This window comes from Oryctolagus cuniculus, chromosome 6, assembly GCF_964237555.1.
Source record: "Oryctolagus cuniculus chromosome 6, mOryCun1.1, whole genome shotgun sequence".
NCBI lineage: Eukaryota > Metazoa > Chordata > Mammalia > Lagomorpha > Leporidae > Oryctolagus > Oryctolagus cuniculus.
Window position 1 is genome coordinate 54,657,129 of NC_091437.1, and position 17,866 is coordinate 54,674,994.

The 17,866-nt window shown below is 45.6% G+C and overlaps 1 protein-coding gene across 22 annotated transcripts in view; it reads left to right on the forward strand.

Moving 5' to 3' along the window:
- Positions 1 to 17,866, forward strand: part of TENM2 (teneurin transmembrane protein 2) — a 1,294,348-nt gene that overhangs the window by 853,279 nt on the left and 423,203 nt on the right. For 2 of the 22 annotated variants that reach the window (XM_070076403.1, XM_051844444.2), the window contains exons 1-2: positions 12 to 819; positions 1,363 to 1,445. The exons of 15 other annotated variants lie outside the window; for them this stretch is intronic. In XM_070076403.1, coding sequence (XP_069932504.1) covers positions 1,430 to 1,445 — 16 coding nt within the window. In that variant the 5' untranslated portion in view covers positions 12 to 819; positions 1,363 to 1,429. Of the gene's footprint in view, positions 1 to 10; positions 820 to 883; positions 1,446 to 17,866 lie in introns of those variants that run through there. 5 more of the 22 variants (XM_051844439.2, XM_070076404.1, XM_051844436.2 and 2 more) reach the window with 3 other exon arrangements.

The following is a 17,866-nucleotide window of genomic DNA, read 5'->3' on the forward strand; positions in this document are numbered from 1 at the left end:
TACAGCCCATTCTAAAGCAATCTTCCATGAACTCATCCAAATGGTTTTTGTAGTGCCTTAGCTTGGCTTTGCTGCTTCTGTCTCAGTGCCCCAGCCCAGAGAGGCCACGCGAAGGGCATTTCCCAAGCGGCTGTCCGAACTTGCCTCCTGGTAGTGTCTCCTGCTCTTTCCAGGGAACCCAGCGTTCTCCCCAAGCTCCTCCACCACGGTGGCCATATTTATCGCAGTCTTGGCTCGTAATGGACGAGCTGGGACATGCCTCAAAGTGCTTTTGTTTCCTCTAAAAGAGGTTGAAGCAGGGAAGGCGGGGTGTGTGTAGGGGTGCGGTTTGTGGAATATATGTGGGAACAGTTTAATTGTATCCATGAGGATTCTTAGTAATCAGGATGCCAGTGTGTTTTCCAGAGCCTAGAGCTGACATAAATAATGTAGTGCACCTCGCTCTGTGCAGGCTTGCTGAGGAATGCTGATGGAGAAAAAGCCAAACTGGGATCTGAAGCTCCCGGCTCCCGGCACAGCCTTTAAAATCTTTTTATTGAGTAGCACTTTTGAAATTGCAGCCAGGACCTTGGTGGGTTGTATATACCAGGGAGAAGCTAGCAGAGGAGCAACTTTGAAGGGGGCAGCCACCCTTGGTTTTGTTTTTTGGTTTATTTTTTGTTGTTGTTTTGTTTTTTGTTTTGGTTTTTTTTTTTTTTTTTTTTTGAAAATGACTATCTGGCGCAGTCTGGATGGTTTGAGCTAACGATTGGTTAATTTCATTTTGTGTTCCTAATCCCAGAAGGAATAGGACTGCTCTGTGAAGGCCCTGAAAGCTGGGTAAGTGTGCAGCTGTTGCTAACAAGATATGACTGGCCCCGCAAACATAGTTAAAAGCATCCTGCTAGCCTTTTAAAGCCTCTTGCCTTAATGGTGAGAGCCAAATGAGCTTTGCGGGACAGCTAACCCCAAATGAAGTCCTGCAGCTTAAACTCACTTAAAGGCAAAGTGTGCTTTGGGGAGAGAAAAAGAGGGACCACAAACGCCACAGTTGATTTGCAGGAAGGAAACAAATGTGTCTTTCCATGGGATTTCTTCAGGAGGCCTGCCAAGCCAAATATCCAATAGAAGCATCTTCCAGATTCTGATTTCAAGTGTAACTTAAGCCTGGTCCTGGCCACAGAAGAGAGAAGGGAAGGGAAAGGTGGGAAGTGGGGAGATGGAATAGAAGGATGTTGGAAACGATTTTTTGTTGTTGATGATGTTCCGGACAAGGCTCGGGGCACTCAGTAAAAGAAAACACAGTGATTCCTTTGCTTGTCCTCTGGTGATGGAGAAAAGGACCTCAGGGAACATTTTTTTTTTTTTTTCCTTTTGATTAAGGCGTTTGGGGTCTAGACAAGAAGATTAAAGCAGGATCCATTTAATTTATTTAGCTTGCCTCCCAGACATGAAGCTTCAGAATGGTAAGTGGCACTTTGGTTCCTTCTGGTTGGGGGACATAACGGGTTGAAGGGTTCTCACTGGTCAAAGACCTGTTACTGGATCAGGGCTGTTGTACAGTTTGGGGGCAGTGATAAGAACCCTTGTGTCAACAGGAAAATGGAGAAGTTGGATTTGGTTGGACTGGATGTGTTCGTATGACTTGAGTTTTTATAGCTGGTTTTCTCTGGTTGTGACTGATTTGAGAATTAGGAGCCCTCCTTGGGAAACCAGGCAAGCATCCACTGAAATTCCCATGAAATGTGTAAAATCTGATCTGACCCGATCCTGGTGAGACAGACATATTTTCCCACATTCTGATTTGTTACTTAGTTGTTTTATTTTCTTCATTTCGAAAGTATCATCCACTTGAGTTCTATGAAATAGTGTTTGAAATTAGGTCTGTGGTAAGAGGTCTACGTGGTGTTCTCCACAGTCTCACTAAAGTGTTGGAAGAGGACTGCATTCTTGTCTGAGCCTCTGTTTTTCCTCTCCTCCCAACAATGCCAGTGCTTTGTTTACCTTCAGCTTCAAATGCTTCCATTAAAACTTGCCTTGAGTAGTCGCAAGAGCCGCAGAATCTCTTTCTGCCTCTGCAAACGTTTGTCCCAGAGTTGTGCTTCTTCGCATGTTTGATTTTCCTGCCAACTTCAGTCTTCGTGGGTGAGGATGCAGGAGCAGGGTTGTTTGTTTGTTTGTTTTATTTTCATCGTTGAAACAGGTGAGATTTAGTTTTCGTCAGAGGGATCTGTTTCAACAGTTTCCCAGGTGGTCTTCTACTTGTAGAGAAATAGCATGCCCATCTGAGAAATGGGCTTGAGATTTGATCCCAAGGGTACCAGCTGCTCTTCGGAAAGTTGTCAGTCCTGCCTGTGAATATTTCACAGGAAAAAAAAATGGTAATAGAGAATTAGCTGAGGGGATGTCTACAAGCTGATCTCTCCAGAACAGAGTTTAAAAATGTTGCAAGTGTCCAAAGCGGAGAGTCGCTTGTTGGTTTTTATTTATAAGTGCATTAGGAGCAAGCACATTTTAACTACAGAGAGAAATATAATACTTCTAATAAACAAAACCCAGTTTTTATAACCTAAAAAGTGACCTGAAGGAATGTAAAGAATTGATGGAAGGCTGTGGTTCTCGGGTGCAAAGTCACAGCTTCATGTTTAATTTAACAAAACATTAAACATTTCATGTTTAATTTAATGAAACATTAGAGCACTAGGATTTGTCACCTTCATGACAGAATGTCAGAACTGTAGGATAGTTTCTGAATATATGTTCTTTCTCCAGAATTCACATATGACACTGAAAATGTTTCACAGCTAAAGACCTAGACTTTTTTTCCAGGGGTATTTTTTTCCCCCTCTGATAAAAGAAGAGGCAAAAAAGCAAGTCAAACAACAAAAACAACAACACATTAGGCATGCACTACTAGTCTAGCTAATTTTAGGGGGGCTATTAGGAAGCATTTAGGCAAATCTATTAACATTTAGCATCAGCACAAATGCAATTGCATTTCTACTTTTTGTGCTTCTGACAAAAAAAGCACAAAGATCTTCAGGACTAGAAAAGAACGGATGTCAGAACCATTTGTTGAGTGGTAAACTTTTTTTTAATAAACCCGTTTGGATTTTTTAATGAACTCTTTTAGAAGGTAGAGTGAGAGCTTTAGAAAAAAATTAAGTAAATGTATCCGTTTGATAAAGATTATTACCACTGAGAGAGGCAACCCTTTGTACCATGCTGCTTGCCAGATTTTTTTCTTGGTCTGGGAAATGTGGTTGGAGGTAGATAGTGCTTCCCTGCCTTTGGCTTGTGATGGAAAATTTCCCTCTTGGTATTTCAAAGTGCTGAAATAGAGCTATGCCCTGCCTCCCTGTCCATATTTTACAGATTGCTGGGGTTCTATTTTCATCTGATGCCTAGACCCTTTAGCTCCTTTTGATGGAAAACAGAATTTCTATTTGAGTGATGATGGGGAGTTATCAGTTTATGAAGCATGTGTGTACACATGCATGTATGTGTTTACACACAGGAATGGATGAACACAACATACTAGACATACAAAAGGTCCCCAGACTCTGCTTCCATGTATTTGAACCTTCTCCTGCACCATCTCTGAAAGGCTGAGTAAAACACAGTGGAGAATTGTGCAAGTGTCATGTTATGTTTTGAGGTAGCAGGAATCTGAATAGCTCTCTGTGTTATTAAATAGCGTGCACATGCCGCTTCCTTGTGTACCTAGGAGTGGTTGAGAGCGGGTGCTTTCAAGAGAGAGATGTCATAATCGTGCATTTCAAAGGAGCACAGGGCAAGAGAGAACTAACTGTGACAGCTACTGACCTGAAGAAAAAGTATGTTTTTAACCCTTAAGGAAACTTGCTGTAACCACATCCTAGATAGCCTCTGATACTTATTTAGTTGAATACTTTCATAATTCTTCAATAGGCTGCGTTCTGGGAAAAGGGTAGCAAACAGTAGTCCAGGACTAATGGAGAGGCTTGTTTCTGCCAGTGGGGGCCAGGGCAGAATGCATCGCCTGCTCCACTCACTGTCTACACGTGGGGACCACATCCAGGACGGTGTTCTCAGCCACGTGCGAGGGCTGAGATCCGCGCGATGCCATCCAGCCTGCTTCTCACAGGCTTGCCCTGGCTCCACAACTTCCCCTCAGCTCAACCAAGGACCCAGCAGAGCTCACCCTGCTGGGCTGTCCCTGGAGGCCAGAGTTCTCCCAGCCGCTCACACACGGTCTGCTGCCTTTGTGAGCCCTTGTCACCCACTGGCCTTACCACAAGGTGCACTGAAGTGGCAGCATTTGACAAGGAAGTCTCTCTGCTTCCCAAAGTCTTTTTGAACCCACCTATGCGCCTGACGTCCTGAAAAGCCCTGAAACGGAATGCAAATGTGTCCCTGCCTTGTAGGGGCTCCCTGAGTACTGGAGAAGACTTGTTAACAGAAATGCAATTAGGCGCCATCCTCAGTGCCACCAGGGCTGAGAAAGGAAAGCCTCACGTGGCCACAGGTTCCATGTGAGCGCAGAGCAGAGAGCCAGCAGTCCTCAGCTCATTCATGAAGAGGAGGAGCCTGGAGGGTTCCCCCCAGGTGTGAGGCAGGAATTTCCCTGCGGGGAACATGACAGACAATTAGCAGATCAGGGAACTTCGGATTCTTAACTCAGCGAGGCTGACACCCAGGTCATGAGGAAGGCGGGAGATCCGACTAGAAGGGTGAGCTGAGCCCCTGGTGATTGGCATTCCATCCTGTGGAGCCTGAGGATCCACAAGTCTGCCACATTCTCAGATGTCAAAGGTCATGGCAGCGAGCGGAGCAGGAGCTGAGCCGATCCAAATAATAGAACTGGGGCTTATGTGAAGCTCCTGACTTTGACGATTTACACAATTCAGCATGTAACAAACGATGTGTGCTGGTTCCTTCTGTGTGCACCAGACTGACCACGTGAGAGGGACCAGGCTCCCAGATTTTAGCCTGGACCACAGAATGCTTCATTTAAGGAAAGATTGTGTGTATATACACTATGGAATACTACTCAGTGGTTAAAAAAATAATGAAATTCTATCTTTTGCAGGAAAATGGATGCAACTGAAAGCCATGATATTTAGTGAAATAAGCCAGTCCCAAAAAACAAATACCGTATGTTTTCCCTGATCTGTGGTAACTAATAGGGTACCTAAAAAGTAATCTATAGGAATGAAATTGACATTTGAGATTTAATGATTGTTTACAGCCCTTGTCTGGACTGTTGAAGAACAGTGTTTTTCCCTTCATGCTGTTTGTTGAACTGTTAGTGTGGGTTTTATCTTATGAGTGTAAGGTAAATTGAAAGCAGATCTTTGGAAAATTTAAAGTGGGAATAGGAGAGGAAGAAGGTTGGGAGCATTGGCAGGAGGGAGGATAGGATGGGAAGTATCACTATGTTCCTAAATCAGTATGTAGGAAATACAGGAAATTTGTATACCTTAAATAAAATCTAAATAAATAAACAAAGATTGTGGAGAGGAGCTTTTATAAACCCAAGCACAGTATGTTAGTAGGTGCAAACTTCCTAGGTCTCTAATGGATAATCTGGCTGGGAGACTTCCTGCAAAGATAGAATTAAAAGTATGGGTTTGGCCGGTGCCATGGCTCAATAGGCTAATTCTCCACCTTGCGGCGCCGGCACACCAGGTTCTAGTCCCGATCGGGGCCCCGGATTCTGTCCCGGTTGCCCCTCTTCCAGGCCAGCTCTCTGCTGTGGCCAGGGAGTGCCAGTGGAGGATGGCCCAAGTCTTTGGGCCCTGCACCTGGCTCCTGCCATCGGATCAGTGCGGTGAGCCGTGGCGGCCATTGGAGGGTGAACCAATGGCAAAGGAAGACCTTTCTCTCTGTCTCTCTCTTTCTCACTGTCCACTCTGCCTGTCAAAATAAAATAAAAGTATGGGTTTATTTTGGTGCATGAAAGTTTTAAAATCCATGCATAGTTTCTTCCATCACATGCCTTTCAGGTATTAAGAAACAAATTGCGCCAAAAACACTTCTTGTTCCAAACTAAACTCAGAGATTTAATTCCATTTCTCCACAACTTTTTGAAATACCCTCAGGTGTGTTCGTGTTTCTGTCTAAATCTGTAGCTATATTGACATGATGGTGAATATGTTTGGATTCCTTTCTCTGCTTAGAGCTTCTGGAGGTAGAAAGAGAAATATATATTGAAATTCTGACTGCATAGCTAAAGACACACAAAATTTAGCATGTAGTGGCTAATGATTGCCTTTTTGCACAACTCATGGAGGACATGCGGGCTTTGGAAGGAGCTGGGTACTTTTTTGTTGCCAATGGCCACCTTGGCATGGCCTTCTCATTCCACCACACTTTTTCTGTTGCATTAAAATTTTCTCACCAGCTGTTTAACTCTTGGCCCTAGGAAGCTGCCCCCACTTCTGTGAGAAGGTTCTATGCAGATCTTTGGAGAATGCAACCCTGCTTAGAGTTTCTTTGAAATAAGGAAAGAAGGCAGGGAAGATGTAGGTACTGTCATGGGTTAATCTTAAGCTCCTAGCACTTGAATCATCTGCCACCATTTGACGCTCACCTGGCCCCAGGCAGAGCACTGTATGAGCAGTGTCTTCCCAAGAGTAACTGTCAGAAGAATCTCTTCTGCTTCCCTGTGGACTCCACCCTCCCATAATGTCTGGGCTCCCTTGTGAAGTCAATGGCAGGCTGACCTGGGAAACCCAGGATTGCCTGGCTGCTGTGCTGGTTTTGAGTGAGAGTCCTGGGCATTAAGCTTGTGTTGAAGTGACTGAGTTCTCAGTGCCCTAATTTATCTGTCTGAAGAGTAGAGAATAACACTTCTACTTCCTTTTTTTTTTTTTTTTTTTTTTTTGACAGGCAGAGTGGACAGTGAGAGAGAGAGAAAGAGAGAAAGGTCTTCCTTTTGCCGTTGGTTCACCCTCCAATGGCTGCCATAGCCGGCGCGCTGCAGCCAGTGCATCGCGCTGATCCGAAGCCAGGAGCCAGGTGCTTTTCCTGGTCTCCCATACGGGTGCAGGGCCCAAGGACCTGGGCCATCCTCCACAGCACTCCCGGGCCATAGCAGAGAGCTGGCCTGGAAGAGGGGCAACCGGGACAGAATCCGGGGCCCCGATCGGGACTAGAACCTGTTGTGCTGGCGCTGCAAGGTGGAGGATTAGCCTATTGAGCCATGGCACCGGCTGAGAATAACACTTCTCATCTCTGTAGGGATAGTATTTTTTTTTTTTTTTTGACAGAGTGGACAGTGAGAGAGAGAGACAAAGAGAAAGGTCTTCCCTTGCCATTGGTTCACCCTCCAATGGCCGGCGCGGGCGGCGCACTGCGGCCGGCGCACCGCACTGCGCTGATCAGATGGCAGGAGCCAGGTACTTCTCCTGGTCTCCCATGGGGTGCAGGGCCCAAGCACTTGGGCCATCCTCCACTGCCTTCCCTGGCCACAGCAGAGAGCTGGCCTGGAAGAGGAGCAACCGGGACAGAATCTGGCACCCCTACCGGGGCTAGAACCCGTTGTGCTGGCGCCGCAAGGCAGAGGATTAGCCTAGTGAGCCGCGGCGCCGGCCGTGGGGATAGTATTAATGATGATTTTAAAAATATATGAATAGGGGCCAGCGCTATGGTGAAGCAGGTTAAAGCCCTGGCCTGAAGTGCCGGCATCCCAAATGGGCGCCAGTCCTAGTCCCAGCTGCTCCTCTTCTGATGCAGCTCTCTGCTATGGCCTGGGAAAGCAGTAGAAGATGACCCAAGTACTTGGGCCCCTGCACCCATGTGGGAGACCAGGAAAAAGCTCCTGGCTTCAGATCGGCGCAGCTCCAGCTGTTGCGGCCAACTGGGGAGTGAACCACTGGATGGAAGACCCCTTTCTCTCTCTCTTTGTCTCTACCTCTCCTCTCTCTGTTTAATTCTGACTTTTGAATAAATAAATAAAATCTCAAAAAAAATGAATAAAAAAAACTGTGGCCAAGGCGTCAGCTCAGATCCTGACTCGGCAAAGCAGCCAGGTTTTCTGTATTTTTCTTAGACTTTCAGGCTCATGCCCATGCCTGTTTTTACTACTGAGGGCCTGCTGCTGCAGCCCTCATAGTCAAACAGGTCTTACAGCCTCTCCCTTCCTGTGTCTGTTCTTTTCCCTGCACCCCGAGCTAATCCAGGAGTAGGGCTCAACTCCTTTCCCTGGTGTGAGCCAAAACCAGTGAACAAATGCCCCAGCACACAAAGTCATCTATGCAAGACTTTGTGTGGAACAGACTCTACTAAAAAATTATGAAAAAGGGAGTTTCCTTTGCTGGCAATAAAAAGAACCTACAGTGGGGCCGGCGCCACGGCTCAATAGGCTAATCCTCCGTCTAGCGGCGCCGGCACACCAGGTTCTAGGCCCAGTCAGGGCGCTGGATTCTGCCCAGGTTGCCCCCTTCCAGGCCAGCTCTGTGCTATGGCCTGGGAGTGCAGTGGAGATGGCCCAAGTCCTTGGGCCCTGTACCCCATGGGAGACCAGGAGAAGCACCTGGCTCCTGCCTTTGGATCAGCGCGGTGCACCGGCCATTGGAGGGTGAACCAACGGCAAAAGGAAGACCTTTCTCTCTTTCTCTCTCTCTGTCCACTCTGCCTGTCAAAAAAAAAAAAAAAAAAAAAAAAAAAAAAAAAAAAAAACCTACAGTGGAATCCCCTTCTCAGACAGTCCCTGGGTCCCTTCCATTACCTTGGAGCTCCAGCAGCTTGCTGCCTCTGGCTAGCGGAAGTTCAAGTGCATGCCACAGTACTTATGCAAAGCAGCTCTACATCCATGTCCTTGTCAGAACACAGGGCTTTCTCCCTTCCCTGTCCGGCTCTGCAAGACTATACATGAGGAACTCAAAAGGTACATGGAAAATCAAATTAAAAGATAGGGAATCTCTAGTGCAAAATATTTTGGAATCTATGCTTATATTTTTTTTCCTAATACAAATCTCTGAACTTTTTGAAGTCTTCTTGTAGAAATGGATTTTTAAAAATCTGAACTAAAATTTCTAATTTCTTTTCCTGTAAACTTCTTGAATTATCTTCATGGAATAGAGATTTCTTTCTCCATATGAATAGTGCCATTTCCCATCAGCAGCCTTCAGGCCAACAAGTAACCATTTTTCTGACACATACTAGGTTATTAGGTTTCATTATACTTTTGTTCATAAAAAAATGTATTTGAAAGGCAGAATGACGTAGAGAGAGAGAGAGAGAGAGAGCAGTCTTCTATCTGCTGTTTCACTCCCCAAATGGCTGCAATGACCAAGGCTTGGCCAAGCAGAAGCCAGGGGCCAGGAACTCTAACCAGGACTCTCACATGGATGGCAGAGGTCCAAGTATTTGGGCCATCGTTGGCTGCTTTCATGAACCATTAGCAGTGAGCTTCATTGGAAGCAGAGCCATCAGGACTCAAACCACTCTGATAAAATGTGCTGACATTGAACGTGGTGGCTTAATCCACTGTGCCACAACGCTGGCCCCTCATTGTACTTTTCAATGTCTTTGCCTATGAGTGAGTGAGTGGAGGAAGTGAGTGAGTGAGTGATCAGTGATTGAGAAGCACGATGCAAGATGAAGCTACTGCTGCCTTCCAGCTGTGTGATTCTGAGCAGCCTCCGAAAGTTCTCGGAGCTCTGGTTAAGTGAGGGGTAATCCTGGTACCTCCTGGTAGGCTGAGTATGTGACTGCGTGAGATAATGCATGTGAAGGCACTTTTGTCAGAACCTGGCCCAGACAGGTGTTACTTCCTCTTCTACTCAGGGACAGCATTTCATTTTGATCCAAATTTCCTAGAATGGAGCCTCTGTCTCAAAATACTTTCAGTTGAAGTTGCCAGGCTGCTAGCATTCCGGCGCTGGCCCGATCCCACATACATTGTCCATCCACCTGGAAGTCGGATGTGTCCACATGCTCATCCTTAGCATGGATGCCTGGCAGCCCGCCGCCTGCCTCTAAGCAGACTGGGAGTGTCGTGTATGTTCCCCCTGCTCAACTTAACCCCTGATGCTGTGTTTACCAGACAGCTTTCAAGCCTGAGGTGGCCCTGGCCAAGCATTTTCCCAAGCAGAGTGTTTCTGGAAACATAAACCATTACAGTCAATACTCTCGTCTTCAGGGGAACAGAATCCAGTTGTCCGTTCTTGGTTTGACTGCTCATGAGATGGGGCTGATGGGGATGGGGGGTGGACAGGAAGCAGTTATTGCCGTTAAATTGTAATCAACAGTTTCAGGAACAATATTGAATTAAAAAGTTACTAGCTACCAGTTAGGGCATGGCTTAGCTCCTGCTCGGGCATATCAGTCATTCTATGGTGATTAACATCTATTCAGAACAGAGAATGTATTATGGGTACTAAATTATCATAGGAATTAATGCAGTCTTTTTAAAGGGCTTAAAATATGTTAATAAATACAGTATTCCAGCACCTGCAGCTCAAGGAACTGAAGTCATTAAAGATGGATATAATTATATTTATTATTGCAGCGATCTAGGTGGGGGGGCAGCTTAATGAGCATGAATGAAACAGGGGTTCTTTATTTAAAACTTCTTACCTGAAGAAAGAGTTCTCTTTGAGGAGTTACTTCATAGAATCATTGAAATCTCTATACGAAAAGTAAACGAGGGAATAGTTTTCCAGCCTCTGGGAATGAACTTGTGGAGTCCACTAGGGGATTGTAGAACTTTCCTCCTTGACAATGAGTGTAGCATAGGACTTGGCTTTCCTTGCCATGCTTGATAGGGCACTTTAATGCCTGCCACCTGCCTCAGTCCACTGTCCATCGCCTTCCCACGCACACTCTACTCAGCAACTGTACCTTCCTTGCAGCTTCTCAAGTTCTTTTCCACCCCAGGGCTGTGACACATTACTTTTGTCTCAGTGTGGCATTTATTTCTAAGTCTCTTGGAAAATGCTTTACTAGGCTGTGTCCTAAACAAATGCTAAGTATTCGCTGATTTAGTCCCCACAACAGCCTGTGGGCTGGGTCCCATCACTGTCCCTGCTTTTGCAGACCAGGAAGATGAGGCAAGATGGGCCGCCCTGTGCCCTGCTCTCTGGAAATTCTTTTTCATCTCTGAGTTCTGCTGCCTCTGTGTAGACTGAGCTGTCCCATCCCTTGTACCTCAGCTCAGATGCTGTTCCTGACCGTATTATCTGAAATCCCCCCAACACTGACTAGCTCAGTTGAAAACACTTGGCGTATGTGCTCTGTGTGTGTGTCATTTCCCTGTTTCCCCTACAGTCAGGCCCATGAAGGCTGCAACTGTTTCTGCTCTGATGCTGAATCCCCAGCCCTATTCAAGTGACTAGCACTTCATAAATATTGAGTGAATATTTGTTTGATGGATCCCTCAACTGATCTGTGCACTGTTTGCTGTCTATAGCCGCAGTAAATGATATTTCTCATTTCTATCTAGATAGACAAACCTAGGCCGATAAATAAAGGAAAACTCTCATGGACTTTGTTCAAAGTATCTGAATAAAAGCTAATTTTCTTGGTGGTGGTAATGCTATCTGTGTAATTACATATTTTCTTAGTTAATTGATGTAAAAAGTGACAGCCCAGGGTAGCCCCATTTCTGTAGTGAATATGGACGCTTTTGCATTGGTGATTGGGGCTACTTCCTGTGTGACAGAGAGGGGAAACCACATGCCCCAGGTATGCAGCTGGTTTGAGGTAGGATTCTTTTGGCTCCAGGGCCGGCTCATCAGCCTTGCTCATGCAGGTGCCTTTGTTGAGGCACCCAGAGAAGCCCACCAGAAGGAGGAATTTTCCACAGCCCTGCTGCTCCTGAGAATGTTGTCCTTGGCGAGTGAGGATTGGAAGATTGAAGTTCTTTAATTTTCCTAACTCTTCAAGATATTCAAGGTGAATATTAAACATCTGCCTATCCTCATGGTGGAACGCATCTGAAATGCTCATTCCAGCTATAAAGTAGAAGAAAAATAAACACATGTTGTATGCAGTCAAAAATGAGGGCCCCAGCGCTGGGCATGGTGGCCACAGTGAGACATCAGCCTTAACGAAACTGCCTCATTTTTCTGGTTTGCCAGCTTGTGGGAGACACAGTCCAGCTACCGAATCCCCAGTACCGTGATTCTGTGCTGCCCTGCAGCCGTGGACCATGCTAAGGAGCTGGTTCAGGTGTTAGAAACTGTGCCCATATAGAGATGTAAGACCATCTGCAAGGTATTTCAGTGAGCATGCACATGCTTTTTTGTGCATGTCCAGCCTTCTAGGGGCCCACGGGGTCCAGTTTGAAAAACCCTGATAGCATATTCATTATCGTAGCTAATATTGACCTCTTCCTGGCTGTCTGATGCCTGGCTAGGGACATGTGTATTATTTTCATTTCACTTTCAGGTATACTTGTACCCATTTTGCAGATAAGGCAAGTGAGAAACAGAAAATGTCAATAAGCCACAAAGTATGGGAGCCTGGATTTGAACCCGGGAGATCTGAAGCCAGACTCACGAAGGCAGGCCTGGCAAGATTGTGTAGAAATCAGTGTTTCACTAGCTTGCATGTGATGCCATGGGTCCCAGAGTAGAAAACAGAGGGTTAGCTGGGACGTCTTGAGAGCGTCAGCAAAGGCTGCCGAGGCTGGGGCCTGCATCCTCCAGGTCGGCTCACTCCTCATGGCGAGGCAGTCGGGCTGGTCTGAAGACGACTCCTCTTTCCTCTCGTACAGAGAAGACTGTGGAGGACTACAAAAGAAAGTCCCAAAGGAACTTGATGTTCTTAAACTGCTGGGCTGCAGCTAGCCATGTTTACAGCTTCCTTGAACCTGTATTCAGAATGCCTGCAGTTTAAAGAAGTCTGCAGTCAAAATGGGCACGTGGATCCCACCTGAATGGTGGGGAAGACGGAGGACCAGTTGGATTGCCCTATCATGAGCATGAGCGGCTAGAAGTCTGTGGTGTGTTCACTTAACACTTTTATTCCTCAGACAATTAAGCAATGAAATCATTAGAAGTTGCTTTAACATATTGCCTGGATCATTTTTTCTTTCCTTTCCATTTTTAAATGTAGAAGTCGTTTTCACTTGGGAATAGGTCTTATCTATCAAGTTAGAGGTAGTAGCTTTAATGGAGTTAGGTATCTCTGAATGTGTCTTTTTTATTCAGCGGGTTTTATGTGGCTGTTCTGTCTTGCAATTAGTTTCCTGAATACCTGCTTCATTGTAGACTACAGGCTGGGCCCTGAAAATAAAGATGTGAATCAGAGACAGCCTCTACCTTCAGGGAGTTTGCAGTCCAGCAGGGGAAGAGCACAGGGAAGCCAATCCCTGTCCCAGACTGTGCTGAGTGGCAGAGTAAGCAGCCATAGAGCAGGCAGTCAGGGAAGAGTATGGTCCACAAAGGTTCCCAAGTGATGACTCAGGAAGGACTCAGAAGAGCTGTGAAGAAAATGAACATTCCCTGGACCATTTGTTCTTGAACTTGAATAGACACCAGAATCTCTGGAAACACTTAGAAAACTCAAATGGGCTCTGTGCACAGTTTCTAATGCAGTGTGTCCAGGGAAAATCTCAAAATTTGCATTTCTAACAAGTTTTCAGAGGAGGTGGATGTTACCTTCCCAGGAATACATCTTGAAAAGCACTGTTCAAGCCTCCCACGGAAAAAATAATAGAGAAAATGTGTTGTGTTGTTTACAGCATTGTAGCTTCTTCATTCTGGAATACTGTTTCACTTGCTCTGTCTTGCTGTGTGTTGAGAGTTTCCTTAGGAATGTGTAAGCTTTTCTTCTCCACATTGAAAGTGCACCTTGGCCAGTGCCGCGACTCACGTGGCTAATCCTCCGCCTGTGGCGTCGGCTGGGTTCTAGTCCCGCTTGGAGCGCCAGATTCTGTCCTGGTTGCTCCTCTTCCAGTCCAGCTCTCTGCTGTGGCCTGGGAAGGCAGTGGAGGTTGGCCCAGGTGCTTGGGCCCTGCATCTGCATGGGAGACCAGGAGGAAGCACCTGGCTCCTGGCTTTGGATCAGCCCAGCGTGGCGGCCATTTAGGGGGTGAACCAACAGAAAAGGAAGACCTTTCTCCTCTCTCTCACTGTCTAATTCTGCCTGTTAAAAAAGGGGGGGGGCACTTTTATATTTTTCTTCAGGCCCCCTCCTCTCTCTAATTGTCCCTTATCTTCCTCTCCTTCCTCTGCCTCCCTACTCTACTCCCTCCCTCTTGGGCTCCTTCTTACCTGGCTGTGACCTTGGATGGGGAGGAATGGTGCTGAGAAAAATGACTTGCTGTTTCGATGCATTGTGAGTTATATAGATTCTTGTGGATGTGGGTCTGGGGGTGAGAGCTTCTTCTGAAGCCAGCACTGTGATCAGCATTGGTCCTCACAGTTGATCTCATCTCCCCAAACGCTGAATTCATAGGTGGACAATGAAGAGAACAAAGTGGCCAAATGACAGATCCACTTTCAAACATCCTCTGGTCATCTCGACTCTGATAGAATCCGCATTATATCCCCAGAGGAGTGGAGAGAGAGCCAGGAGAGAAAGGAGGCCCCCTCAGGAAGCCTAAATCAGTTGCAAAACAGTTCAGTGCTGTTTTTTATGATACTGCAGCCTTTTCATAAACAGAATCACGTTTGGCCAAATGCGATGGAAAATAGGAACGCATGTCAGAAAACAGGACCAAGTTCCTCCATTAATGATTCTTTCTCGTTTCCTTTATTCTTTTGGTCCATTTTACACAGGAAATAAGAACCTTGTGGACAGAAAGATCATCATTTGTCAATCCTTTTGCAGCAATTTTCCCAATAGTTCTTTCAGCTCTAAATGCTTTTAAGCATCTGTCAGTATCATATAATGGCCTTAATGGGAGGGAATAGCAACAACCGCGAGAACAACTCTTTGCTGCATAAGAATGAGTTGAGTGAGTGCCTCTCTCCCTGCTGGACCCCAGTGAAAATGATGATCCTGTCCATATGTGGATTTCCACATGCAGCTGGGCAGCTATTGTTTGCACTGAGACCTAAAGTTGTCTGTAATTTTTATGTGTGTAGGAATGATGCCAATTGAGAGAGAGAATGGAGCTTAAAAAAAATATTTAGCATCTCTGAGATGAGACAAGTCAATAAACAGCTTGATTACTAATTCATTCAGGAACAAAAATAATGGCTTTCTAAACTGAAACGACCAAATCCAATAACTAACTGTTTGTCAGGGCAGTAATAATGGTATTTGTATCTCTTTTAATTGCCTTTAACCTTTCCCTTCATGTGTGCGGTATTAAAAAATTAAAGAGGAAAGTATTTAGAGGCATAGATTTACGGCACTGCGTGGATTACACGCTTTTAATGAGGTCAGGACAATAAACCATCTGAGCAGAACCTGCTGTCCAGTGATGAATTACTCCCCTTTACAATAGATAGACTGCAGCAAGTGTGTGTGCACAGACACACACACTCACAGGCCCACACAGTCGACTGGGTAGCCCGAGTGGAAACTTCCCAGCTTTGCTCTCAAGGCAGCACAGGGTGCTTCTAGGTACAGGAAACGTTCACCGATTTTCCTTTGGAAAGCTATATTGTGTTGTGTGAAAAAAGGAAAGTTGCAGAACAAAACGCACACTATTTTTGTCAGTTGGTAATTAATGTATATCTGTATCTCTGCCTGTGTATGCAAGTATGGTTGGATGGATGGATAAAAAGGCTGGAGGAAGTAGGGAAAGAAGGAAAGAAGAAACAGGATATGGAAGGAGAAAGGGAAGCAGAAAAATCTACATAATTTCAAAGGCTACATGCAGTGGGGAATCAGAGCCAGCTTGTACTGGTTTGTGAGTGCAGATTGTACAATATACTTTCTCAAATCTGTGATATAATCAAAATCAGAGAGAGTGGGCATATTTACTTCACAGAAACCAGCAAATGCACAAACCAGAACATTTATCAGCACATCGCTGGACATTTACCCAACTCTTTGGGATGACTATCTCTCAAAAGAGGGTTTATAAGGAAGAAGCAGGGTCAATGAAGCAAGGGGTTAGGGATGCAAAACAGGACATCTTTCCTCATTTTATATATTTCTTTATTGTTGGAATTTTTATTAACTCTACTGACTCATAATAAATGTAGACATTTTATTTTGTTAAAATTAGTCCACAAGCATCCTTAAAATTTTTAAAATGGCAATGGCAGTAATCATTTTTGCTTTCTAAGTCAAATGCAAATCATTTGTACAGGGAAACAAATTTTAGGCAAATGATTGCACCAAATGGTCAAAGGACTTAAGATCGTCAGAGATGTGTCTTTGTTGGTGAAAGTGTCCCCAACCTTCCAAAGCAAAAGGAACATGTAAAAAATGTCCAAGTAGATCATTCCAGAAGAAAAAAATGCTACCAGTCAGCTGGACCCTACAGTAAATTACAGTGAAATAAAGTCCAGTGGCACCACCTACGTTATCTCCTCATGCTCATTGGTAGACCCACATGTTTTCACAGATGTGCCCTACCAGCAGCTCTAAGCTGGCAGTGTACAACCTCTGAGAAAGATAAAAGCCCCCAGCAACTGAAAACAGGGCTGTGGGTCCACTGAACATGGACAGTCTTTGTGGGCCTTCTAGTCCATCATCCACTAAATAAATGTTTATGCTTCCTCTTTATCACTTTCAGATATTGTGATCACTAATCCAGTCTCCATAGGTTCAGAGTAACGAACTCTCACTCTTCCTCTACTTGGCAAAACCTTCTCATTGACTTCCATTGTTCTGTTTCCATGATAACCATGAACTCCAGGTGGCACCTGACTTATGACCTCTTCCTCTTATCTCCTGCAAATTCTTGCAAAGGGAAGTCCCATACCTAAAAGCTGATATCTGGACAGATGCTTGATTTTACAAATGCTATTCTTTGATTCAACAAATATTTCTATATGCCAGGCATGGGGTTAGATGGGGACAATGGTGAAACACATGGCATACAAGACACTTGGATTCCTGGAGCTAGCATTCCTGTAGGCAGAGGCAGGTAAGCCCACTGAAAATGTCAGAGGATGAGTAACATTTGCGAAATATAAAACAGTGAGATGTAGGCCGGCGCCGTGGCTCAGTAGGCTAATCCTCCGCCTTGCGGCGCCGGCACACCGGGTTCTAGTCCCAGTCGGGGCCCCGGATTCTGTCCCGGTTGCCCCTCTTCCAGGCCAGCTCTGTGCTATGGCCCGGGAGTGCAGTGGGGGATGGTCCAAGTCCTTGGGCCCTGCACCCGCATGGGAGACCAGGAGAAGCACCTGGCTCCTGCCTTCGGATCAGCGCGATGTGCCGGCCGCAGCGCGCAGGCCGCTGCGGTCATTGGAGGGTGAACCAACGGCAAAAGGAAGACCTTTCTCTCTATCTCTCCTCTCTCTCTCACTGTCCACTCTGCCTGTCAAAAATAAAAAAAAAATTTAAAAAAAAAGTGAGATGTGATAGTGAATAATATGTACTGGGACCAGTGCTGTGGTGTAGCAGGTAAAGCTGCCACCTGCAGTGCCGGCATCCCATATACATGCTGGTTCAAGTCCTGGCTACTCCACTTCCAATCCACATCTCTGCTATGGCCTGGGAAAGCAGTAGGAGATGGGCCCCTGTACCTGAGTGGGAGACCTGGAAAGAGCTCCTGGCTCCTGGCTTCAGATTGGCACAGCTCTGGCTGTTGAAGCCAACTGGGGAGTGAATCAGCAGTTACAAGATCTCTGTCTCTGTCTCTGCCTCTCCTTCTCTTTCTGTGTAACTCTGACTTTCAAATAAATAAATAAATCTATAAAAAAAGAGAATAACATGTACTTGACACCCTCTATGTTTGAGATGCCATAGGATTAGCACTTCTGAGGAAGTAAACTTTGCACTGAGTTGAACTTGACAGGCAGGGACCAGTCCTGTGAGTTTGTTTGAT